General features: G+C 36.3%; 4 protein-coding genes across 4 annotated transcripts; 3 read left to right on the plus strand and 1 right to left on the minus strand.

Moving 5' to 3' along the window:
- Positions 1–570: 570 nt before the first annotated feature.
- On the minus strand, positions 571–5,169 carry LOC141848321 (uncharacterized). The gene is made up of 5 exons (XM_074736357.1): positions 5,147–5,169; positions 3,694–3,814; positions 2,752–3,480; positions 2,418–2,668; positions 571–631 (listed from the first exon to the last, which is right to left on the minus strand). Exons 1-5 carry the CDS (start codon positions 5,167–5,169, stop codon positions 571–573), a joined length of 1,185 nt encoding a protein of 394 aa, XP_074592458.1.
- A 2,497-nt stretch (positions 5,170–7,666) lies between these two features.
- Positions 7,667–17,206, plus strand: LOC141848665 (ribosome biogenesis protein NOP53-like). The gene is made up of 12 exons (XM_074736713.1): positions 7,667–7,905; positions 9,313–9,485; positions 9,563–9,608; positions 9,701–9,726; positions 10,557–10,637; positions 10,737–10,847; positions 12,196–12,281; positions 15,538–15,657; positions 15,738–15,860; positions 16,556–16,622; positions 16,702–16,781; positions 17,001–17,206. Exons 1-12 carry the CDS (start codon positions 7,725–7,727, stop codon positions 17,011–17,013), a joined length of 1,107 nt encoding a protein of 368 aa, XP_074592814.1. The 5' UTR covers positions 7,667–7,724; the 3' UTR covers positions 17,014–17,206.
- Positions 17,207–17,782: 576 nt separating this feature from the next.
- LOC141848667 (protein TRANSPORT INHIBITOR RESPONSE 1-like) lies at positions 17,783–18,387 on the plus strand. Its single transcript, XM_074736714.1, has one exon. It carries the CDS (start codon positions 17,850–17,852, stop codon positions 18,378–18,380), a length of 531 nt encoding a protein of 176 aa, XP_074592815.1. The 5' UTR covers positions 17,783–17,849; the 3' UTR covers positions 18,381–18,387.
- Positions 18,388–20,442: 2,055 nt separating this feature from the next.
- Positions 20,443–21,330, plus strand: LOC141848262 (uncharacterized). The gene is made up of 2 exons (XM_074736315.1): positions 20,443–21,194; positions 21,302–21,330. The coding sequence occupies exons 1-2, from the start codon at positions 20,513–20,515 to the stop codon at positions 21,328–21,330; spliced, it is 711 nt and encodes a 236-aa protein (XP_074592416.1). The 5' UTR covers positions 20,443–20,512.
- The last annotated feature ends 3,722 nt before the right edge of the window (positions 21,331–25,052 follow it).

Below are 25,052 nucleotides of genomic sequence, written 5' to 3' on the forward strand. Positions count from 1 at the left end.
AGATGCTTAACCTAGATCTATAGGTTCATGATTTCTAGGGGAGAATTCTAGTCTAAGGCTAAAACATTCTTTCTTTCTTTTAAAAATCAAAAATTGAAACTAAGTTTTTAAAAAAAACTTAAAATAAGCTTTTAAAACTACTTTTGAAAAACTAAGTAATAATAGATTTGAAAACATGAATTTTTGAAAATTAATAAATATTTTCTCTTATTCTACCAAGCACAGCCCTAAGTGTCTTTTGATTGTACTGAACTCGAATTCGGGTAGAGGTTTGATAAATATGTTTGCTAAGTTAGATTTGGACTCAACATAATCGAGTACAATTTCTCTCTTAACGACATGGTCTCTAATGAAGTGATGTTTAACCTTATATGTTTGGTTCTAGAGTGGTGATCTGGGCTTTTAGTCAAATTTATTGAACTAATGTTATCAATTAACACCCTGGTGTTATGCTATTTCAAATTATAGTCAATTAATGTGTGCATCATCTAAAGTAGTTGTGCAATACATTCACCGATGACTATGTACTCTGCTTTAGTTGTAGACAATGCAACACAGTGTTGCTTTCTATTACACCAGTTGACTAGACATGAACCCAAGAACTGACATCCCCCACTTGTACTTTTTCTGTCTAGTTTGCAACCAGCATAATCTGAGTCAGAGTGTCATACTAGGTCAAAGTTATTATTCCTAAGATACCACATTCTTACATTAATGTTTCTTTTATGTACCTTAGTATTTTTTTCACTGTAGTTAAGTGGGATTACTTAGCATTTGATTGATACCTAGCACACATACCTACTGCAAATAGAATATTAGATCGGCATGCAATTAAGTATAGTAGACTGTCTATTATGCTCCTATAATATTTTAAGTCTACTTGTTTTCTTTCTGGGTCACTATCAATGTTTATGTTGGTTGTTATTGGTGTTTTTATGTCTTTTGAATGTTCCATTCCAAACTTTGTTATAAATTTTTTGCATATTTGGTTTGATAAATATAATTACCATCTTTGATTTGTTTTATTTGTAGTCCTAAGAAGAAATGAAGTTTCCCTACCCAGCGCATTTCAAATTTATTTTTCATTAATTCTATAAATTCCTTTTAAAAAATGATAAATCCCAGTCAGTCTCATTGACTCAATCCCTAGGGGTGGCCGGTCCGGTCCCACGGAAGTTTCCCACCGACCACCAGGGTAAATCGGGAAGCGCATACGACGGCCAATCCAGATGCCCAACATCCTTTGATTGTGTTCCCCATTTGGAAGAAAATTCTTGCAAATACGCCGTAGTTGGGAATCGAACCGCGGGTCCCTGGGTCACAACCCGGATGTCCTACCGTTGCACCATTGCCCCGGGGACCTATAAATTCTTTTAAATACTTAGTATTAGTTGATCCAAATATGATATCATTTACATAAATTTGAGCTATGAAGAAGTTTTTTTCTATAATTTTAACAAATAGTAAACGGTTAATTTGTCCTTCTTGAAAGCCTTTGGAAACTAGATATGTTGATAATCTTTCATACCATCCCCTAGGTGCTTATTTTAGTCCATACAAGGTTTTTTTTGAGTTTGAAGACATAATCAGGATAATCTTTATCTTCAAACCCTGGTGGTTGGCTTACATAGACTTCTTCTTTTATGAACTCGTTCAAGAAAGTGGACTTTACGTTCATCTGGTAGAGCTTGAATCCTTTATGAGTCGCATAGACTAATAACATTCTTATGGATTTAAGTCTAGCAACGGGTGCATAAGTCTTATCATAGTCTAGTCCTTCGACTTGACTGAACCCTTTAACTACTAACACTACAAGAAAATCGGTCTTTAACAACACTCAAAAGACATCGATTTTATGGCAAAACCGATGTCTTTTACTTTTTTACAACGGTTTTAACAAAAACCGATGTCTTTAAGAGGTTGATTGGAGACTACGACAACGATTTTTGGAGGATACAATAATGGTTTTAAAACCGTTGTCTATGTGCGCTTTCAACAACAGTTTTTGAAGACTACGACAACGGTTTGAAAACAGTTGTCTATTTGTGCTTTCAACAACGATTTTGGAAGCTATAACAACATTTTAAAACCGATGTCTATTTGTGCTTTCAACAACGGTTTTGGAAGCTATAACAACAATTTAAAACCGTTGTACATTTTCATTTTTTCTTTCCCTCTCTCCCTCCAAATATTTCTTCCACTACGCGCTTCCAAAATCAAACTTGGATCGGATTCACTATAATATTTGGTTCAACTATTATAATAAATCTTAGGTTTACAGTGATTTAGCCGCCGAATAACCTTTTTAACCTCGGTTTCATTTGCATTCTTTATTTTAATAGGAATATTCGCGCCCCTTCCCTCATAAACCCGAGCCCTACTTCTTCCTTCTCCACCGTCTACCGCCGCCGCCCTACCTCATCTTCTTCCTCCTTCGTAGCCGACAGAGGAAGCCAACACCGCAGCCCCTTCGCCTTTCACCACCGTCCGTCGAAAGGAGCCGTCCGTCGCCTTTCAACACCGCAGCCCCTACCTCATCTTCTTCCTCCTTCGTATTCGCGCCCCTTCCCTCATCTTTGAGGTAGGATCGATTCTTTTGGGCGGCAGAGCGAATGCTTTGAGGGAAGAGCGAGATCGCCGGATTGCCACCCGTGCTTTGCTTGATCTCCTGGAACAAATTCGGAAGATTTCAATTAGAAATCCCATCTTTTTGTGGTAATGAAATTGTTGGGGGTTGCTGGTTAGTACTACCGTATGCTTGGTGGACTTACGGACTGCAGATCCAGTGTTCTCTGTTGGCGAAGATGAATTGATGGGCCTCTTGTTCACGGCCGCCTTCCCCTCGTTCGTCTTGCCGTTCGACCGAGCGCTCGGCGGGTTCTCTTGAAGCCTCCCTCCGACCACGATCGGCGAGGAAGATTGCTTGCGGTTCGAGTTCATAGCCGGCGTGGGGGCCTCTGGGTTCGAACCGGCGTGAGCCGCCGACGCCGTTCCCCGTCGTTGCGAAGCAGGCGCCTGCACCTGAGGCCGCTCTCGCGGCGCCGGGGAGCTCAGACGGTTCGCGCTGCCGCTGTTTCGGCGATTTGCGGGAGGAGCATGGCCGACGGAGGCTGATCGGATCATGGCCGGAGGTGAGGCTTCTGTTGTTGCGCGACGGGCTGGAGTTGAGGAACGGGAACTCGCTCGAGCAGTTGGTGTGCAAGGCCTTGAGTTCTGTGCTTGCCTTGATTTATCTTGATTAGAAGGCAGCGTGGGTCGAGTCTTTGCGGGGGCCGAATGCCGTGAGATTGCAGTGGAACGATTGCTGGAGAAAGAAGGTTTGGAGGTGACGGAGGTGGTGCTGGTGTTGAGAATCGCTGTCCTGCTGCTGTTTGAGAGGCATGTGGAAGACGAGAGAGTAGCTGATAACGCAGACGCAGCTGTGGAGCTGCTTCTGGTAGGCTTAGCAGAAGTGTTCTTCTCTGATTGAGACACGGAAAACTGCAAACAAAAAAGGTATTCTCATACTAAAACACACTATACAAATTTGGTTTTTCTAGTGCTGATTCTATAAAGTTGGATACGAACTTGAATTTGCTTTGGTTATAGGTTAAAATTTGTTGTTGTTGTTGTTGTTAATTATTGATGGAATGCAGAGTGAATTTAAGATGATTCTTTAACTCTGAAGAAAGTAAAGAGGTTCAGGTCACTCACCCTTGAAGCTTTTCCCGTAACTGATCTAGCATTTGATTTGTTCTTTGGTGCTGCTTTAAGTGTTTGACCGTCACGAGCTTCGGAGAAGGGAAAGGGAGAGGTTTCAAGAGGAATGAGAAGCCTATCAACATGAACATTTAGCTCAAATATTATTATCTTCCATTGTTTGAAAGAGGGTGGAAAATTAATTCAGCTTAGATTTTTTAAGAAGAGAAACAAAAAGGTTTTTGCTTTGCATGTATGTTTCAGAAGGTAAATCAAGGATTTAAGATTCAAAAAAAATCAGTACTGTATATTCATACTATTATAATCAGGTTTAAATTATTCAGTAACATGATTGAGTAAAATTTATGGTGATCATAGAAAAACTGAGTAGATTTAATGGAAATTCTTAAAACTTTTAATGTCATGTGTGTTAATATTCTTTAGTTGTATGATATTACTGCATCATTATGTGATTTAGCAGGTTGCTTGGGGGAAACCAGTTTAGATCGTGTAGGACTTATAAGGCTCTTGGTTAAGTTGGTCCTGATATTGCTTTCCATTTCTTAATGGTTCATGTTCAAATACGGACTGCAAGCTTGCTCACAAGGTGAATGATGTTTTTTATATATACTACCTGGCTCTGTTATATGCTCCTTCACATTCTCTTCTATGCTCGGCAACATGGTGAAAATACGGACTGCAAGCTTATGGTGATTTGTTTTGCTTACTATTCTATGCTCAGCTTCATGGTAATTCATGGTGAAAATACGGACTGCATCCTCATGATTTGTTTTGCTGTAAAATTGGGAACACTATCTATTTCTTAATATGAATTAATTCACTGCCTTGATATATCAAATTTAACTATATTGTGATTTAGGTTACCTTGATTGGGTTTTCAGCCCACATTGGTTTCTTTCTAGGTGATACAGATGAACATTGCAGGCAAGTCTTATGTAATTTCTTTATAACAAAGATCAATGCTCTATATTACAATCTGTTTCTCTACAAAATTGCAGTACTTATAAAGGTCGACGATGGAGAGCAGCTGCTGTTTTTGTGATTGGTTTTTGGATGCTGGATCTGGCTAACAATACAGTTCAAGTATGTTTCTACAAGCTCATCTATGCTTCCATTTATGCATTGCTCTAGTGCTTTTTCTAGTTGTTGGTAGCCTATCAATCACCACAGTTTGTTGCATTGCAGTGAAATACCAAACTTAGTCAGCTAATTATGCTTTATCGAGAAGAAACACAAATATCTAGTTAAGTTATTTGTTGGACCAGAGGTAGGAAGTTTGATCGAACATGACACCATAGGCTCTAGCAATTGCATGTTCAGTTGAAAAATGAGTTAGATCTCCTTATCTTCCACATGATTCAAATAACTTCTCCGACTCCCCAGGAAGGGAATTAAAAGGTTACTTTCTTTGTTTTCTTTTTCCATTCACCCTTCTGTAATTTTTCACCTTGAATTATGTTTTTGAGCCATCAACTTTTTATATTTTATTATTCAGAAGAAGACATGAGGAAACTTGACACCATCTCCGAAGGAGTCAGCTACGAGGATTTCGGAAGTGACTGACAATTTCTTGTAGTTTGTTACCAGGTATATTTTTATGTTTTATTTTTTACAGAAATTCATAAAGAACAATCTCTAGAACAGTCCTAACAATAAAAGCAAAAGAACTTGTCATAGTAATATAATCTTAACTAACTTCCATTATTGTTTATCTTCCTGAATTCTTGGAAAATTATCTATAATTAATTTCCAGGCAAGCATGAAGTAATTAATGAATATGGTTGTTATATTGTTGCAATTGTAGAAATAAAAAAGGGGAAAACATATTATCCCTTATTTTAGGTACAATGAAAAGAGATCTATCATAACTCAATTAAACATGAACCTCATAACTTGTTGGCATTCTTTTACTTGTACTTGGAAATTACATATTTTCTGAATTCTTTTCTTGTATTTACATATTTTTAGGTAACAGTGAAAGAGACTTCAGTCATACAATTTGATGCATTAAAGGAAGAACAGAAGTCTACGGAGAGCATCCAAGAATTTAAAGCTTGCTGGTCCAAGCCTTTTCCAAGTAAGTGAATGGAGTGGCTCATGATTCATTGCTATGCTAGATGGAGATTTTGTATCTGTAGAAGAAGTACAGCAGTCAAAAGGTTATTTGTAAACGCTGAGGATTCTATTAGTTCCTTCTGAGGATGAAAACGCTGAGGGAATGTGTAATATGTTGCAAGAAGAATATTTGTGTTAGTTACTTTTGGTTATTTGTAAATATTGAGGTGATTAAATATATCGGTGCTTTTCTATTTGTGATTTGTTTGGTAAATTTATAATATTATGATAATTTTGTAATCTCGCTCGATCATAATTTACAAACAACATAAAAAAATAAGTGTTATTACAACAGTTTTAAATTCAATGACATCGGTTTGGAAGCGTTGTCGTTGAGTGATATTACATCGGTCGAAAACCGTTGTTAAAATTGATGTTAAACATATATTACATCGGTTTTACACCGTTGCAAAACCGATGTCGTTGTGATATTACATCGGTCAAAAACCGTTGTTAAAATTGATGTTAAACAGATATTACATCGGTTTTACACCGTTGCGAAACCGATGTCGTTGATGTGATATTACATCGGTTTTACATCGGTTACAAACCGATGTCGTTGAGTTGATATTACATCGGTTACAAACCGATGTCTAAAATGTCAGACCTTTTACAACGCCTTCATAGACATCAGTCGATTTTCTCATAGACATCGGTTTTCCACCGATGTCTATGACTGTTTTTGTTGTAGTGAATATTCAATCAACTTTGATATGTCAAGATTTCGTTATTGCCAAATATTCGATCCTCCTTGATCTGTTTGAACTTTTCTTCTCGCGCCTAACATCTGAACCGTTCCTTCATGAATTGCCAAAACTTTCACCGTTATCAAGTATCCGATCAATCTTGACCCACTTGGACTTCACCCTTATTAAGTATCTGATTCTTCATGATCCACTAGGACTTCACCTTTGCCATTTTTGTTAGAATTTTAACCGTCAAGTGTTCAATCAATTGTGACCAGTTTGAACTTCTCCACTTGCCAACTTCCTATTGGACTTCCGACCACCAAGTGTCTGATAAATCGTGACCCATTTAAACTATTTCACTATCAATTAAGTATTCAATCGAACTTGACTTATTTGATTTTTTGCTTAAACATTAACATCAATTTTGGTCAACTAGATTCAATGTCTTACACCAATAACCTCTCTCTATAACAAAATCTCCTTCTACTTATTGTCTCGCTCTCATTCACAAATATATTGATCGAATATCAAAACTCAATTTGAGGTTGGTCAGCCAAGTTTGTCCAACAACTAACCTTGACTAGAAATCGATTTTACCAACAAGCTCGATGTTCCTGATAGCTTGACTACATCAAGCAGTTTAAGCTTCTCTAGCAGCTCGACCTATCCAACAGTTCAACCTACCCAACCGAGATCAACAAGTCAAGTCAATCTTGACAAATAAATAAGGCTTAATTTAAATTTAATAAATTTAAATTTAATAATTTTCATTTATGTTTAACAACAATCTTAAACAGAATAATATTGTCCAACATTAAATTGGTTGTTCAAACTTTGTTTTATTTTAATTTTTTTTTTTAACTCGAAGCTTCATTTAGTTAGGTATTCGAATTCTTAATTGGCAGTTGTTTGATTATTTACATTTTTTTTATATTTTTAATCATATTTAATGGATTAATAAGTTTAATATTACAAACTTATTTTTTTTAAAATTTCTTTTAATTATTTATAAATTTGATAAAAATTTTGTTTCATAATCTCTCTTTATAAACATTAATAAGTGTTTTATTAAATTTGATGAATTATTTAAATATATATTTAAATATTTTTATATATTAATTTTGTTTGATTGTCCAACATTAGGTCACGCCGCCATCCCAAAATCTTCGTTTGCCTCCCCTTATTCCTCTGATTTGGTAGCAGAGGTTGGCGAGGAAGGGAATGGGGAAGGCGGCGAAGGGATCGCGGAAGGGGAAGAAGGCATGGAGGGCCAACATCTGCACCAACGATATCGACGATTACTTCGACAAGTCCACCAAGGACGCCCTCACCGGCAAGGCCTCCGCCATTGCCTCCCTCCCCAGCGACTCCCTCTTCTATGTTGACACGAAATCCACTGACAGTAAGTGTCCTATATTTCTTCCTTTTTTGTTAGGCTAAATCCTGCTCGGTAGTCATGCTCTTGTTTCTCCCGTTTTACGCACGTTCAGAGTGAATGACGGCGCTGGTCTTGGAATTGACGATTCCTTGATCGATCAATAAGATAATAATGAATTTTTAAATGAAGAAGAACTTAGGAATGTGGACTGTAATGGAGCTGTAGGACATGATAGTCATTTAGAAAAACGTGGTTCTGTTATGCGAATCGCATCGGAATGATCTTTCATTTGATTTAAATAGGTGGACACCATTGGTAGTTCGATAATGAGTTTTTTGGGTAATGAGAAACTGTCCAATGCTACCTAAACCGAGTGATTGACTGATAGTGTTGTAACTGCACAGAGAAATAAATACCCATGATCGTTTCTCACTTGTCAAGCTCAAGTATTTGACATTTTACTGGTGATGGTTGTTTTCACCTATGGTACTAAACAGGGTTTACACATTAAGGATTGTTAGCATCTTTTTTATTGTGAAGATCCAATCACATATATCAGATGATGATTAGGCATTATTGTGTCTAACCAAACTAATATCATTGATGTCCCACTGGAAATATCAAGAATGGTGAACAGTCGGGTCTTATGTTGGACATACGAAATTAACATCGTTTTTTTTTTTGTAACACAGTATCCTATGCTTTTGAAGGTCATTGGGAGTGTCTCAAGTCATTGACACTGTCCGCTCAATAGTCCATCCTTCTCAACATATATTTCTGTGATATGTCAAAAGTTCTCTAACCTCTGAGTAGAATTTGACATACGTTGCTACTGTATTCCCTTAAATGAATTTAATTATTTTTCATCAAGACCTAAAACTAATAGTTGTAGTCTGATGAGATGCTATTATAAGGGATGCAGAAGAAAATATACGTTTCTTCTTTTTAAAATACAACATTCAAGTGTTGAAATTCCATCTCAAGTTTATAAGTTGTATTCCTCCCAAGTGTTTGATGGATAAACAAAAGAAAATTTATGGGATTATTTAAAAACCAATATTTTACAGCAAATAACATTTGTAGTTTCTGTTTTGTTACTATCAATCTAAAACACAAAAATGCTTGCCAAACCTTTACATGTATTTTGCATTGTGCCTCATTCTGCCTTTCTAGTAATTAATTTGAGTAGCTTTAGTTGAAGTATGAAACAACTTGGAAAGCAACCCTTGAACGTTGCTTTCTCTCTCTCTGTTCCATGTGAAATTCACATTCCAATTTGGTAGTAACTTGACCACATGGTATACGACTGTGCTATTTAGTGGATGCAATTGGTTCCCTGCAGTCAGTAGCTGCATTTGTTTGGGTATTAGTTCTTTTAGTAACTTAACTTGGTAGAATACCACATTTCATGGTCTATTGATTGTTTTGCAGAAACACCTGCTAAAAGAAAAATTGAGAAACACAGGGAAAAAGTTCTCCATTATGAGAGCTTGCTTCAGAAAAATCCTTTTGTCCAAGCTATTCCATCTTCTTCTTCAAAAAAATCAAAGCGGAAAAAGAAACAAGTGAACACACAAATAATACAGACTGACAAGTCTTCACAGGTGAACAATTTCTCTTAAGTGTTTTTTTTAATATAAAAGTGTATGATATGCATCTCTTATGTTGTTTATGCCTTCAGGTAGATGATATGACTTCTGCTGTAACTGACATATGGAATAATGAAGGTTCTCTGGCTTCTCACTGCTCATTTGGTCTATTGTATTGCTAAGTTCTAAAAGTTGAATACAACATCATAAGTTATCTTTAAATCTTTCAGGTGAAGCAACCAACAGGCCTAAAAAGGTTAGTTTTTCCTTATTTAATCAATTTTTTGGTAATAAGTCATTGGTGTCCATGTGAATGTGTCTCAGATAATTATTTGTTTCTGGAATTCATAATCTTGTAATGGATCCCAAGAAAAGCTTGGTAAATTTAAGGCACTTGAATTTTCTATTTGTCTATTTGATTTTGTCTTTGGTCCACTACAAGACATGATAATGTATCACCACTTCTATCTTGATTATTTCATTAGTTGAACCATTAATATTTGAAATGAGCATTTGCTCCCCCATTGTGGTTGTAAATTGTGATGCAAACCTGTATTTTGTTATTGATATTGTTTAGTAGGACAAATATGTGCTATCTAATGCCACTAAATTTTATTTGAACAATCTTTTTTCTGCATAATTCTGTTCTTAAATGGTCCTATGCAAAATGCTGAAGGGCTGCTATAGTATTTACCGGATAAGATAGAAAGCCCTTTTAAGATAATGTTAGAGAGCCAAATTAATTGATTCAATTATTCCTAACTGTCATGTGAATTGAATTAAAATATTTTGAGTGACAGAAGATAAAATCCACAAAATACCTGCCATTGGGCTAATCATTTTTCAGATTGTACCATAAGCATATGATTAATAGTTTTCTGCCTCATTGACAAGATTGATTATTTATTTATGATGCTGTCAGATCATGTTATGCCATTTTCTCTTAACATCGGACTAGGGTTTTTCCGTTTAATTGTCTGTTCATTCCTGAATAAGCATATCCGTAGTTGAGAAGTTTTTCATTTCTCAACCACTCGATTTTAACTTATCTTTTTTAAAAATTTCTTCGCATTTTTGATCTCGCAGAAACAGAAGTCTTCCATCATTCCAGCTGTTGAAGTGGAGCCACCGGGCTGTTCATTTAATCCTTCATTTGAGGCTCATCAAGTAAATATTCAAATCTTTATGCACTATTGGTTTGGCATGCATAGTTATTCCCATTCTCCCTGGTAAAATCTCACTTTTGTGTTCTTACTGTCGATATAGGATTCATTGGCTCTAGCTGTTGCCAGTGAGATGCAGAAAATTTACAAAAAAGAATTGGGTCCTCAGCCTGTACCAGAAACAGTTCCAGGAGAAGCAATTGCAGATGAAGATGTGAGCCTTACAAATCTCTTTTAATTGTTCTTATTATCGAAAAATAGTTTTTTGTTGAAGATATTTGATTTGTAGCAAAAAAAAAGCTGCTTCTTTGATGAGCCCTTGGTTATCTCTTTGTCATTTTTTGGAGGGAAATTAGCTGCGGCCAAAACCATTCTGTTATCTATAAATTAATGCACCGAAGTTGAAGGTTAAACCATCACACCAAACATAGAAAGAAAGCAACATATGTTCTTTTTTTTGTTGCGCTATAATAGGTGAATTACATAATCAGAAACCAGTAATTGATGGAGTGTTGCTACATCAAGTCAAAATAGCTGTAAATATATATAGACCTTTTATATATTGATTAACAAACATACAACCTTCATAACTGTTAGGTAGTAATGTCAATTTGCTTATTTAGTCTTAAAAAATGTATGCATATTCCCTTAATTTTTGTAACTTTTAAAGAAACTTAAAAGGGTGAAGATATTCATCTGCTCCAAGCTAAACAGCAGCATAAGACTAAAAGAGACCACATTGGTATCTCTCAAATTTTTACAAAAAAAATGAGGTGTGTTAGTGAAAATACAATCAACATTAAGAAAGAACTGAGATGAAAATCATCTGTAAGCTAGACTGCCTGGTTTTCTGTCTTCCTTTTCTTCTACACTATCTCCTTTACTCAAATATTACTCTTAGAAGTCAATATTAGACTTTACCATGTGCAATTTTTATAATGTCAAACCAATCAGTTGGGCTCAAGTGTTAACTAAATTCGGGACACTGCATTTTATAGTGTCAACAATCAGCTGGGGCCTAAGTGTTAAAGTTAGGACACTGCATTTTATAACTCTAACCAATTAGTTGGGGCCTAAGTGTAAATTAAATTTAGTACACTGCGTCTTGTAGCAGAACCAACCTTGGGCTGCATTCTGTCTTGCTGTATTTATAGAAATTAGCACTTTCTAGGACTTGGAGCCTAGGATTTATGCTAAGGCAAAAGGAATTTATTGAAATTCCTCTGGAAATGGAAGGCACTGCTTGAATTTTATTAGTCACCCTCAATCACACATGTTTCTTGAATTTTTTTTTCTAAAAACCTTCAAGAATTGTTGTTGTTTTTAAAAAAAAAGGTATTTTACATTGGCTAGAGAATGAGTTGTATTTACCATGCATTCTCAACTAGTTTTAAAGTGCACAAACTGAAGATAACTATATTTTTCTTCTTTATGTGATTTTTGCAATTATTGAGGTAGACAAAATGGTTTATGAAAGTTTGTCTTTGATAAGGAAAACATGTTAAAGGAAACTGGAAAATATTTTGTTCTAAAAAAATGAATAGATTCTGTTTTTTTTTCAGAAATATTTTCTTGAGGCAGACAATGGAAGTGAAAGTGATATAGAAGAGGAAACAAATAATATTGCAGATGAACAACCTCTGCCAAGGTAAGCCTTCTCGCATTCCCTCTTCTCCATTGCAAAAGCAAAGCGTAGTGCACTCCAAAACATGTTGATGTGAAGTTTAAGTTTGTACCTTGCCTCATTGTAGTTGCTGCTTTCATAAGATGATTACAAAGTTATAGTTAGACCTGGCCCTAGGTCGAGTTCGAACTGGATCCGAACTAGATCCGTAATCGGGTTAAAGGGTCGGATACTCATTAGGGGTCTAATTAATAGCCAAATTGGCGGTGGGCCGGTTATGGTTTAGGGGCCTAATTAATCACCAAACTGACGGTTAACTACTAGTTCGATAGGTAATTTTTTTTATAGACATTAATCGGTGGGTCCAATCGTTGCCCTGCAGTGCTGATCGTTGGGGGAGAGAGTTTTTTAAATTTATTTTTAATGGTTGAGTTTATTTAACTATTTTTATCAATAGATACGATTTAGTGTCTGTTAATCTTCAAGCTATATAAATAAGGAGTTCATTTCATCATTTCCACATCATCTTCACTACTCTCATCTTTCAATTCCGAAATCTCGATTGCTTTCGATTTCAATTCTACAATTATAATGGAAGGAGGAGGTTCATCATCTTGGTCTCGGAGGGGCAAGAAAATAGTTAATTTGAATGAGGATCACGATATTCAATTTACCGATGATGAGCTCAAGCAAGTTCTGATACTTGAGACATAAGGAAGTATTGATGACGATACTTTTAAAGCCTAGGATACTCCTTTAAAATTGTATATTTTTACTAAACATTTGAGGTTACTCTTTTGTTAGGAGAATTGCGTGCAAAATGTAATTCAATTGGGTTGCAACTATGGTTCATTCAAACAACTTGTTGAAACGAAGCATCCAATGGAATATGGAATCGAACATTCTCAAACTCAATTGTCCAGTTTTCCTTAACTAGTGAAGGTTCCAATTCTAGTTTATTTATTTATTCTGATAATGAATTAAGAGAATTGTTAGCTATATTTGTTTTCGTAGAATATCTTTTTTTTAGTTTTGGGTCTAAATACACTTTTGAAGATTTTTGTCAAGATTCATTTAATCCATCTGCTAAACAGGTTTTTCGAACAACACTTATTCGTACAATTAAAAGAACACAAAGAATGCAATTTTTAGATGATGAAGTAGAAGACTTTGGTATCAAATGAACGAATACTACGGGAATGGAAAATGAAAATGAGTAACAATGCTACTTCATAAGGTAAAAGGGTAAAAAAGTAAGCGAACTACGTGAGTTTTGATTCCCTTATACCCTAAGAGGATACGTAAACAACTTAAATAAGTGCAAATCCTTCTTCATATATATATATATTTTTAAATTTATAATTTTAAAATATTTTTTTAATAATAATAATCTTGAATCGTGGTGAACCATGAATGATAATTTTGAACCGTGAACCGTAATCGTTAAGGTTGAGGTCGATCTGTTAGGAATTGTCGGTTTTGAACTGTCGAACCGTCGGTTCTAGTTATAATTCTTTGGAAACTATGATATTTTTGGTTTTTGAAGGATTTAACTGCTTATTAGTACTTTTATGATGACATTTTCATTTGTTTGTTTACCACATCAAGTGAAGTCATTGTCCGAAATACTTTCTTTATAACAAATTATTTCTTAGTATTGTAACTATAGTTTACTTAAATATTCGTCTTTAGTTCCTATCTTTTCCATTACTAGATGCATTTCTCATTCATATTCACGATAAATCTTCTTGTTGATGTTATTTGTCAACCATATCATACTAATTGATGAGAATTGATAAAGGGTACTTGATGAGGGTGTACATAGCTTAAATTTGGGAGAACGACTTTAAAAACCAACAGATCAAGGTAATTAGAACTAAAATAAATAATATGAAAGAATGGTAAAAATATTTAAGAGTTGTATCTATTCGATTAGAAGTTGTAAGGGTTGGGTGATTAAAAAGATAACTTTTTAGTTAATGTAAAAAAGAAGATTTAATTGCTTCAGTAAGCTAGTAATATATCCTTGCACAGAGCTTGTTAGAGGGATAATCATGTTAGAAACTCTAAATATTCAGGACAAACGTGATTTGAGGATGTTGATACTAATTTCATTATGAACTCATGATATTACTCACTGGTTGATACTGAATGTCTGAAGCTGCCTAATATAGCTCATTTATTTATTGCCAATTGATATTTAAAATGGTAAGCTTGGAGTTAAAGAATTCAAATTTACCAGTCAAGTTGATTACTGTTTGACATGTTTCTATGTCTCATATGTTTGTACCATGAAAATTTAGTTAGATGTTTATAGAATGTACTGAGGTTTCAAAAACTGTATGCAAGCGATATACAAATTAATGTATTTCATCGTCCTTACTGCATATGCAGTATGTGTGTGTATATTTGCTCAATACAAAAAATTAAAATTTCTATATTGATAAAAATGGCTGGCCAACATATATACCAAAAAGTATATTTATCAACACATCTAATTCATTCTTCAACATAGAAAATAATATATGTTAATCATAGGGATTCATTGTCACTTTGTTAGAAAGTGTAATCTGATGAAATTGTTTACTTATTTGTCATTTGTTAACTCCAAAGCGCAGTCCCTTCACCCGTGAGTTCAACTAGTAGATTTGCTAACCAAATCCTCATGGGGTTTTAAAATTGAATATATTAAAAAAGCTCTCGCTCCTGGTTTGTCGTATCTAAAAAAGCGGGTGAAATAAAATTCAGTAAGTAAGAGAATGAGTTCAAGGCTTGTTTCGAGTAAATATCTTGAAATATGTCTAGCTCTTACTCAATTGACATCTACCCTGCCTTATCCAATCAATGATGTTGACTTTTCTTCTATTCCCTTCTTGCAACTGACTAACAGGCCTATCAACCTAAATGTAAATACCATATAATACTAGGGATTTACATGTAATTTTTTACACAGTTGAATAATAAATATACGTAGAGAGGAATATAATTTTTCCATTTCAAGTGCTACTTTGGGGAATTAATCCTAGTAATTTTTTGATTTTAAGTAGATTGTATTTTTGTTCAATAAGGTTGGCAAGTTTGTCTATAATTTCTTTCCTGTAGGAAACCCTTTTATATTTCCATGGAATACAGTATTTCTTTAATATTATCATAGTTATCTTTACCAATTCAAAGACCTTGGCAAAAGGCTCTGATGAAGCTTGTTGCTCAATTAACTTTCTTGAAATCTGCAGTGTTAATTGTCTCAATTAGGAGTTAAATTTTCTTTATTTTGCAACAGAAAGTCAAAAACAAAGAGGGTAACTCGTGTGGAACTAAATCGAAGAGCCAAGCGCAAGGAGCAGCTAAAAGCAGAACAACAAGCGGAGAAGATAAACAAACTTTCCAAGGAAATTGATAGGTAACTAAAAACATTCTCATTGACAAATGATCCTCTGGTTCCTTTCATGTTCAAGCTTAACGGCTACATTTGCTCAACAGTTTACCAGATATAATGACAGAAATAACTAAGGAGGATGAAGAGAAGAAAAGAAGACTGATAAGGCGCACTGTGGCTAAGCAGGAGAGACTGAAATCTGCACCACCTCGTCTAGGAAAGCACAAGTAATGTCCTAAAACTTGTTTCTTGTCTCTGAATTTTCTTCACTTGAATCATTAATGTTGATCAAAGAACATGATGTTCTGGTATGCATTCAATGGCTGTTGGTAGCTTTAATATGTCAAGAATGTCCAGCATTACTCAGACTACCGATAGTTCTACATGGGTATTTCCAACAGGGGAAAATATATTTTTGTCATAAATCCAAATGATCTATTGTATTTTGTTTAGGTAAAATATTAAAACTCTTATTGGCAAGCAACTTCTTTTTCTATCTGTTCAGCCATGGCCATATGAGCAGGTTTTTTCTGAAATTATGACGCGATGTGATTGTCTAGCTAATGCACGAAATGTTTTTGTATTGATATATCTAGGATTGAATTTTAACGATATCTCTCATGAAACATACACATTTAATTGTTATATATCATACCCCTGAGGGATTCAACATTAGAGCATCTTGTTTGATGTTGGGGATTTAATTAGCTTTTGGCTTTTTAAGTTTGTGAAGGCATTGATGTTATAATTATTGAGTAAACCAGCATTGAAGTAGCAATCAGTCATTTGACGATGTAATATACCTTATTTGGTATATATCAGACCAAGATGCATATATTTGACCCAAAGAACAAAAACGGTTTGTTGTGTTTACGAAGCATCAATTCATTCTAATTTTTGTGTCTTTTCTACCATATGATAGATTTGAGCCAGCCCCTGTTCAAGTTCTTTTAACAGAGGAGATTTCTGGATCCCTTAGGAAGCTGAAGGTGAGCAACTTCAGTTTGAAGCTTGTTTAAATCAAATCTTTGTATCATATTAAATGTAATCTGAAATTTTGATTTACAGGGTTGTTGTACTCTTGTGAAGGATCGATACAAAAGTCTGGAGAAAAGGGGTCTGCTTGTTCCAAGAGCTAAAGGGAGCAGGTTACTTTAGATTGCTGAGCTATTGCTTTTTATTATCTTATCAATGATCTTAACATAAATCTTTCCAGTAAAGTGGAAGGGTAAAATATAGAGACCTAGGATCTTTTGCTTATTATCTGCTATGAATATTGGCCTGTGTGCAAGCTAAATCATAAAATTGCTTCAACTTTTCTTCCTCAAGCATCTTTGTCTAACATTGGTGTTCTCGCTTTTGATCAGGAAGAGGAAATAATATAACATCAATGATGGGTAGATCAAGATGAACGCCAGACGCTTCACTCCTCGAGAATCATTTTGTTGATCACTGCAACAAATTTCTCCTTTCTAAGTATGTTAATGATTCATAACTCCGAAGTTTTGGCTGCCAGACGGTTGTAGTTAGCTATACCTTATTGACGATGGATAAATATGATTTGTTTCCTTTATGATGAAGCTAAATTTATATATGGTGAAGTATTGGCATAAAAATTTATAATTTTGTATTATTTTTGTCATCTTTTTCATGAAGGATAGTGATATCTCCAGTCCATTATCCTCTTGATTTAGGAATCATTGATTTTCAGCTCCATTATTGCTTCTTTCTCAGTCAATTTTTTTTTTTCCAATTTGCAAGGATTTATTGGTGAATAAAATAGAGAAAACATTTCCTTTTTAATGGAGTTTATATGTAAATTATAATTATTTGTTGTACATAACACGACAAATTATCTCTATGCACTTCTCAACTAAATAATAACTTTGACCTTCAAGTTTATTGTTGGTAATTCCGAAAAACGAAACAAAAGGTTCATTTTTCCAGTTTCCTGTTTCCCGTAACGTTCCCTTGACGGATCTGAGATTCTGCGCATACGTACGCCGTCTGGTCGAGTCGAGGGGCCCGCAGCATATGGATAAGGACGGTCCACAACTCTCTCTCTGGCCGTGGTCCCGCAGGCATTGGTCTTCCCATCTCCAGATCCGAGCTCGCGTCAAATCCCAATCACGCTTCTTTTACTCTCCGTCCCTTTCCTCATCATGCTCTTCTCCTTCTGACGGCACCGGTGGCTCGCCGCAGATCTGTTGCCCGGGATGGACAGGGCTTTCTCTTGGGTGGCCGCCTTCCCCGACGAGGTATGGGAGCACACTTTCTCTTTCCTCCCGACCGATGCCGACCGCAATGCCGTTTCCCTGGTCTGTCGCTCCTGGCACCGGATAGAACGGCTGTCGAGGCGGAAGATTTTCGTGGGGAACTGCTACGCGGTGGCGCCCGCCGCGGCGGTGCGGCGATTCCCGCAGGTCAGGGCAGCGACCATCAAGGGGAAGCCGCATTTCGCGGATTTCAACCTAGTGCCCACCGACTGGGGCGGCGGGGCGGGGAGGTGGATCCAGTCGATGGCCGAGGGGTGGCCGCTTCTCGAGGAGCTTCGCCTCAAGCGAATGGTGGTCTCTGACGATTGCCTCGAGATTGCTGCCCGGTCCTTTAAGAACTTTAGGGTTCTGTCTCTAGTCTCCTGCGAAGGGTTCAGCACTGCCGGACTGGCCTCCGTTGCGGCCAACTGCAGGTCGGAGTCTCTATTTTCTTTTCCTGTGCCTGCCTACTTCTCTTTATTTTCACTTTGATTTTCATTTCTGGCCTTGGAGTTATAATTTGGTATTCTAATTCTAGAAAGATCAGTTGGTGTTCACCAAATTTGACCCTTCTTATTTTTAGTTCCCAATTTAAATTTTTAGTTCTATCTACTTTTTAACTGACCATTAACTGACGTCTAATATTCTGGTTATTCGGATCCATTAGCTTGATTCCTGCAACGAGTCAACTCCACATTGTTACTATGAGTTGCTTTGTACAGAGATATTTTCCCTTGATTTAAGGGGGAAACCATTCATTCTCCCCTTTCAGATTTCTGTTTAATTTGTCCCTTTATAGGCATCTTTTCTATGTTAGTATCTAAAGGGACATTTGTATAATTAATGAATATATATGGTCATCAAAATTATTAAGTCAATATGTGATCTAATTTTATTCGGAATTTGACTTAAGGGCATAATCGTTATGAATTATAAATGTGGATACCATTTTGTAATTCTAATTTGATGAGGGGCCAAATTAGAATTATGTCAATCTTTATAAGGGGTTATGGTCCCCAAAAGGCAGAGCGACAGGATTATTTTCTGAATCCCCATCGTCAGAGAAACTACGAAAACTTAAGGAACTCTGCACCTTTTGGAAGATCATCCTCGGCTGCTAGCGATGGATTCCGGTACGCTTCCGAATTTTACTTCTTGTTGTTTCTTAAGAATTGGATAGACGATGCGTTGAGGTTTCTCAATATTCAGGAAAATACCAACAATTGGTATCAGAGCCAAGTTTATTCCAAATTCTTAAGAAATCATGAAATTATTTTATATTTGATTGTTTATATGCTACTGTGCTGTTCTGTTTCTTCCGTAATTTCTCTGTTCAAATCTGTTTTGGCCGACGACGAACACGACAGCGCACAGGCGCTTCCTGTCGTTTCTATTTTTGGCTGACGACGAACACGGCAGCGCACAAGCGTTGTCCGCGTCCAGTGAGATATCCTTGTGATGCCGGCGAGGCTGGCAAGAAACGGGCGGATGTCGTCGGCAGCAGTTTGCAAGTTGGGCGCCAGTGAGGCAGCCTCGTGCAGGCGTCGGCAATGCCGGTGCAAGCAGGCGGGCAGAACAGCAGGCTCGGCGTGGGTTTGGAAAGAAACCACGTTCCGATGGATTTTTTTTTTATTAAGTTAAATTAAAAAAAAAAAAAAACCATGCACGTTTCCAGGATTAACTTTTTCCTTTAATTAAGTTAATTAAAAAAAAAAACCACGTTGATTACATGACCAGACGTTGCATCGGTTTTAGCAACGTGGGGTAACGTGGCATTTTTTTTAAAATTAATAGTTGATTAATTAAAGGAGTAAACGTGTTCTGTAGTTATAATACAGTACACAATTTAATTCTGCAGTTATAATATATATTTAAATTTAATTCATTAAATTTAAATATATATTATAAAATAAATTAATTAAATTAGTTTATTGAACAGTATAGTTAATCTAATTTTACATGGCCGTGAGGTAATTAATTTTACAATTAATTACATGACCGTCAGTTAATTAATTTTACAGTTAATTACATGGCCGTGAGTTCATTTAAAGATTAACCTTCATTTTTAATCTTGTTCTTTAATTAGCAATTAATTCTTTATTCAAATTAAATAAGTTAAATTATGATGTTGCCAAAGTGACCTCTCTAATTTGGTTTATTTAATTTTGAATTTTGAATGTTTGTAATTGTGTATTTCCATGTGATCATTTGATCGGCCCAAAGGACGGTCAATGGTTGACCGGAGTACATAAATTACCTGTGATAGTAAACACGTAACAATTATAAGGATTTCACATGAAAATAGCAAATCAATCCAAAGAGGGGTTTGTTATTTGTCATGCTTTATTGTTAGTGTTTGATTATTACAACAAGAATATTACTAGCAGTTAATTTTACTGTCCAAAGACTTGAAATTAATGGTGCACTAAATATCTTGGATGGGTATGCTAATTATTTTGAACTAGATTGAAAATTAAAGTAGTGTGCATGTTATTTACAGTTTATTTTCTGTTCTCTTTTCAGTTAATGTTGCAAATATCTCTGCCAACTTAAATTCAATACCGGTCCTTAATGGTTCCAACTTTAAGGACTGGAAGGAGAACATTCAGATAGTTCTCGGATGCATGGACATGGACCTTGCGATACGGACGGAGCAACCCCCTACTCCTACGGTAGCTAGCTCTCTTGAAGAGAAAGCTAAATTTGAGAAATGGGAACGCTCTAACCGCATGAGTCTAATGATCATTAAGCGTGCAATTCCGGAGGTGTTCAGGGGTGCAGTGTCTAAGGACACCACCAATGCTAAAGATTACCTTGCAGAACTTGAAAAGCGCTTTGCCAAAAGCGATAAGGCTGAAACAAGCACTATTCTTAAGAGCTTGATTTCAATGAAGTATAAGGGCAATGGTAATATAAGGGAGTACATCATGGAGATGTCCAATCTTGCTTCAAAGCTTAAAGCATTAAAGCTTGATTTGCATGAGGAGTTACTTGTGCATCTCATTCTGATTTCTCTTCCAGTTCAATTCAACCACTTTAAGGTCAGTTTTAACTGTCAAAAGGAAACGTGGAATTTGAATGAACTGATCTCTCATTGTGTTCAAGAGGAAGAGAGATTGAAGCAAGAAAAGACTGAAAGTGCTCATCTAGCAAGCACCTCTAAGGATAAGGGCAAGAAAAGGAAGAATGTGGATGCTGCAGGTCCAAATGCAAAGAAACAAAACAAAGGAGATTGTTTCTTTTGCAATAAGGCTGGACACATAAAGAAGGAATGTACCAAATATCGTGCATGGCGCGAGAAAAAGGGTATGTTTCTTAATTTGGTTTGTTCTGAAGTAAATTTAGCTTCAGTACCTAGAAATACTTGGTGGTTAGACTCCGGTGCTACTACTAACATCAGTATTTCAATGCAGGGTTGCCTGAACTACCGAAAGCCAAGTGATGCTGAAAGACGCATTTTTGTGGGCGATGGAAAATCGGTAGAAGTTGAAGCAATAGGGCACTTTAGATTGTTGCTTAGTACTGGTCACTATTTGGATTTAATAGATACTTTTGTGGTACCGTCTTTTAGACGGAATTTAATTTCTGTTTGTTATTTGGACAAATCTGGTTACTCTTGTTCATTTGGAAACAATCAGTTTCAGTTATCTATTGGTAATTCAATTGTTGGAACCGGTTCATTAATGCAATATGACAATCTATATTTACTTGATACAAATGCTTCATATAATGAAACCCTAAACATTGAATCAAGAGGTACTAAACGAAAACTAAATGATAATACTTCGGGTGCATTATGACACAAACGTCTAGGTCACATCTCTAGAAATAGAGTTGAACGTCTTGTGTCAGATGGGATCCTGAATTCCATTGATTTCACGGACTTTAATGTCTGTGTTGAATGCATTAAAGGAAAACAAACCAAAGATAGAAAATTGAATGCATATAGAGCTACGGAAGTCCTTGAGTTGATACATAGATGTATGTGGGTCATTTCCAATTCCTTCTTGGAATAGTCAACGCTATTTCGTATCATTCATAGACGATTTCTCTAGATATGCATACATTTTTCTTATTCAGGAAAAGGCTCAAACATTGGACGTGTTCAAGTCATTTAAGGCTGAAGTTGAAAATCAACTTAACAGAAAGATAAAGAAAGTAAAGTCCGATCGTGGTGGTGAATACTACGGTCGGTATGACGGTTCAGGTGAACAACGTCTAGGGCCTTTTGCCAAATACCTAGAGGAGTGTGGTATCGTCCCACAATACACCATGCCGGGCTCTCCAAGCATGAATGGTGTAGCAGAAAGACGAAACCGCACTCTACAGGATATGGTAAGGAGTATGGTTAGCCATTCTTATTTACCAAAGTCACTCTGGGGTGAGGCATTAAAAACTGCAGCATACATTCTGAATAGAGTACCAACAAAAGCAGCTGCTAAAACACCTTATGAGCTTTGGTTAGGGCGAAAACCCAGCCTAAAGCATTTTCATGTTTGGGGATGTCCAGCTGAAGCAAGGCCTTATAAGCCTCATACGGATAAATTGGACCCCAAAACAGTTAGCAGCTATTTTATTGGCTATTCTGAGCGATCAAGGGGCTATAAATTTTATGATCCCAATTTGAAATCGATTTTCGAGACGGGTACAGCTGTATTTTTTGAGGATATTGAGTTTGGAGGGAAGAATCAAATAAAAGATTTTGTCTTTGAGGAAGAATCAACTTCTACTTCGGTTAACGAGGAGTTGATTCCTATTCTGATTTCTTTAGACAATGATCAGGATTCTCATCCGGTCATTGAAAATATCGGAATAATTCCAGAAAATCAAGACAATGTTAATCTTCCAGAGGTTCAAACTCAACAACCTCAAGAAGAAGTTATTGAGGAACAAGTGCCATTGCGGCGATCTACAAGAGAAAGGAGAAGCACTATGTCGGATGACTATGTATTTCTTCAGGAACATGAGGATGATCCTGGTATGACGGAAGATGATCCCATCAATTTTCGTCAAGCCATGGATAGTTCCATTTCAGAAAAGTGGATTGATGCAATGAATGAAGAGTATAAGTCTATGCAAGACAATAAAGTTTGGGAACTTGTCCCATTACCAGAAGGTATGAAACCTATTGGTTGTAAATGGATTTTTAAAACCAAAAGGGATTCAAGAGGTAATGTGGAAAAGTATAAAGCTCGTCTTGTGGCAAAAGGCTTTACTCAAAAATATGGGATTGACTATAAAGAGACTTTTTCTCCGGTTTCAACCAAAGACTCTTTTAGGACAATCATGGCACTTGTTGCACATTTTGATATGGAGCTACATCAGATGGATGTAAAGACGGCGTTTCTCAATGGAGACATTGATGAAACAATCTATATGGTGCAACCAGAAAACTTTGTGTCAGGAGATCCAAAGAATATGGTTTGCAAATTAAAGAAATCCATCTATGGGCTTAAGCAAGCGTCTCGTCAGTGGTACCATAAATTTCATGAGGTAATTCTCTCATTTGGTTTTGGAGCGAATTTAATTGATGATTGTGTGTATCACAAATTCAGTGGGAGTAAACACATATATTTGGTTTTATATGTGGATGACATTTTGCTTGCCACAAATGATATAGGCTTATTGCACCAAACCAAGAATTTTTTGTCAAGAAATTTCGAGATGAAAGATCTTGGTGAGGCCTCATTTGTATTAGGAATTCAGATACATCGGGATCGTTCTCGAGGTATTCTTAGATTGTCACAAATGGGCTATATCGATAAAGTACTTAAAAGATATGACATGCAAGATTGTAAACCAGGAAGCACCCCGGTCGCTAAGGGAGACAAATTTAGTCTCAAACAATGCCCTAAAGGAAATCTTGAAATTCAGGAAATGCAAAAGATTCCATATGCTTCGGCAGTTGGAAGTCTTATGTATGCTCAGGTTTGTACGCGTCCGGATATTGCGTACATAGTTGGCGTATTAGGCAGATATTTAAGCAACCCAGGTATGGATCACTGGAAAGCAGCTAAAAGGGTTATGAGATATCTGAAGAGAACTAGAGGTTACATGCTCACGTATCAGAGGTCAGATAGTCTTGAGATCATTGGGTATTCTGACTCTGATTTTGGAGGATGCCAAGATAGTTTGAGATCCACTTCGGGCTATGTCTTCATGTTGGCTGGTGGAGCCATTTCTTGGAGGAGTTCCAAACAGGGACTCACAGCTTCCTCCACCATGGCAGCAGAATTTGTAGCATGTTATGAGGCATCAAATCATGCAATATGGCTGAAGAGTCTTGTCACGGAGCTGCGTATTCTGGAAGGGATTGAAAGACCCCTTAGATTATTTTGTGACAACAAATCAGCTGTATTATATTCTAACAACAATAGGAGCTCAACGAAGTCAAAGCATATCGACATCAAGTTCCTAGTTGTGAAGGAAAGGGTACAAAGTGGACAGATTTCTATAGAACACTTGGGTACAAACTCCATGGTAGCTGACCCACTGACAAAGGGTTTGCCACCTAATGTCTTTCTTGAGCATACTGCTCGTATGGGAGTTTTAGAGATGGATGATCTCTAGGTTGAGTGGGAGTTTGTAAATTTTTTGATTGTCTTTCAGTTTGTTTTATAGATACTCATGTATTTGTTATTCTGATCAGTACTAAAGCATCATTCAGTTCATTACACTTTGTACAATTAGTTAAAGTTTGATCTCACTAAAGTTAAAGTTGGACCAGTTGAAAATTGACATGAACAGATCACCTTGCATGTAATTTTCATGCCACTAATTCATGATTGATCTATGTCATTTAGTTATGTTGATGTATGTGACCATTGATAGGTTTAGTTGTGATTGATACAACGAAGACCGCTTTGATCCTATGTTAATATGACTAATGGACGAGATTGTTAGGAATGTCCTTGGATTTGATGACAATATTGTGCACACTAAGGATATATCATTCATTTTAATTATATACAATCTTTATAAGGGGTTATGGTCCCCAAAAGGCAGAGTGACAGGAGTTATTTTGGAATTGCCATCGTCAGAGAAATCTACGAAAACCTAAGGAACTCTGCACCTTTTGGAAGATCATCCTCGGCTACTAGCGATGGATTCCGGTACGCTTCCGAATTTTACTTCTTGTTGTTTCTTAAGAATTGGATAGACGAT

This window comes from Curcuma longa, chromosome 17 (genome assembly GCF_044706935.1).
Source record: "Curcuma longa cultivar G26 ecotype Majalengka, Jawa Barat chromosome 17, ITB_CL_G26_1.1, whole genome shotgun sequence".
NCBI classification, from domain to species: Eukaryota; Viridiplantae; Streptophyta; class Magnoliopsida; order Zingiberales; family Zingiberaceae; genus Curcuma; species Curcuma longa.

What these genes read in the sequence shown, in the direction of transcription:
- LOC141848321 (XM_074736357.1), bottom strand. Translation starts at nt 5,169, where the DNA reads ATGGCTCAAAAACATAATTCAAG. An exon ending in GCTCAAAAACATAATTCAAG is followed by an intron (nt 3,815 to 5,146) that starts GTGAAAAATTAC and finishes TCATGTTGATAG; the next exon opens with GCTTCTCATTCCTCTTGAAA. An exon ending in TTACGGGAAAAGCTTCAAGG is followed by an intron (nt 3,481 to 3,693) that starts GTGAGTGACCTG and finishes TTTTGTTTGCAG; the next exon opens with TTTTCCGTGTCTCAATCAGA.
- LOC141848665 (XM_074736713.1), top strand. Translation starts at nt 7,725, where the DNA reads ATGGGGAAGGCGGCGAAGGGATCGCGGAAGGGGAAGAAGGCATGGAGG. An exon ending in TGACACGAAATCCACTGACA is followed by an intron (nt 7,906 to 9,312) that starts GTAAGTGTCCTA and finishes ATTGTTTTGCAG; the next exon opens with AAACACCTGCTAAAAGAAAA. An exon ending in CCTCGTCTAGGAAAGCACAA is followed by an intron (nt 15,861 to 16,555) that starts GTAATGTCCTAA and finishes ACCATATGATAG; the next exon opens with ATTTGAGCCAGCCCCTGTTC.
- LOC141848667 (XM_074736714.1), top strand. Translation starts at nt 17,850, where the DNA reads ATGGACAGGGCTTTCTCTTGGGTGGCCGCCTTCCCCGACGAGGTATGG.
- LOC141848262 (XM_074736315.1), top strand. Translation starts at nt 20,513, where the DNA reads ATGGACATGGACCTTGCGATACGGACGGAGCAACCCCCTACTCCTACG. An exon ending in TGCATGGCGCGAGAAAAAGG is followed by an intron (nt 21,195 to 21,301) that starts GTATGTTTCTTA and finishes ATTTCAATGCAG; the next exon opens with GGTTGCCTGAACTACCGAAA.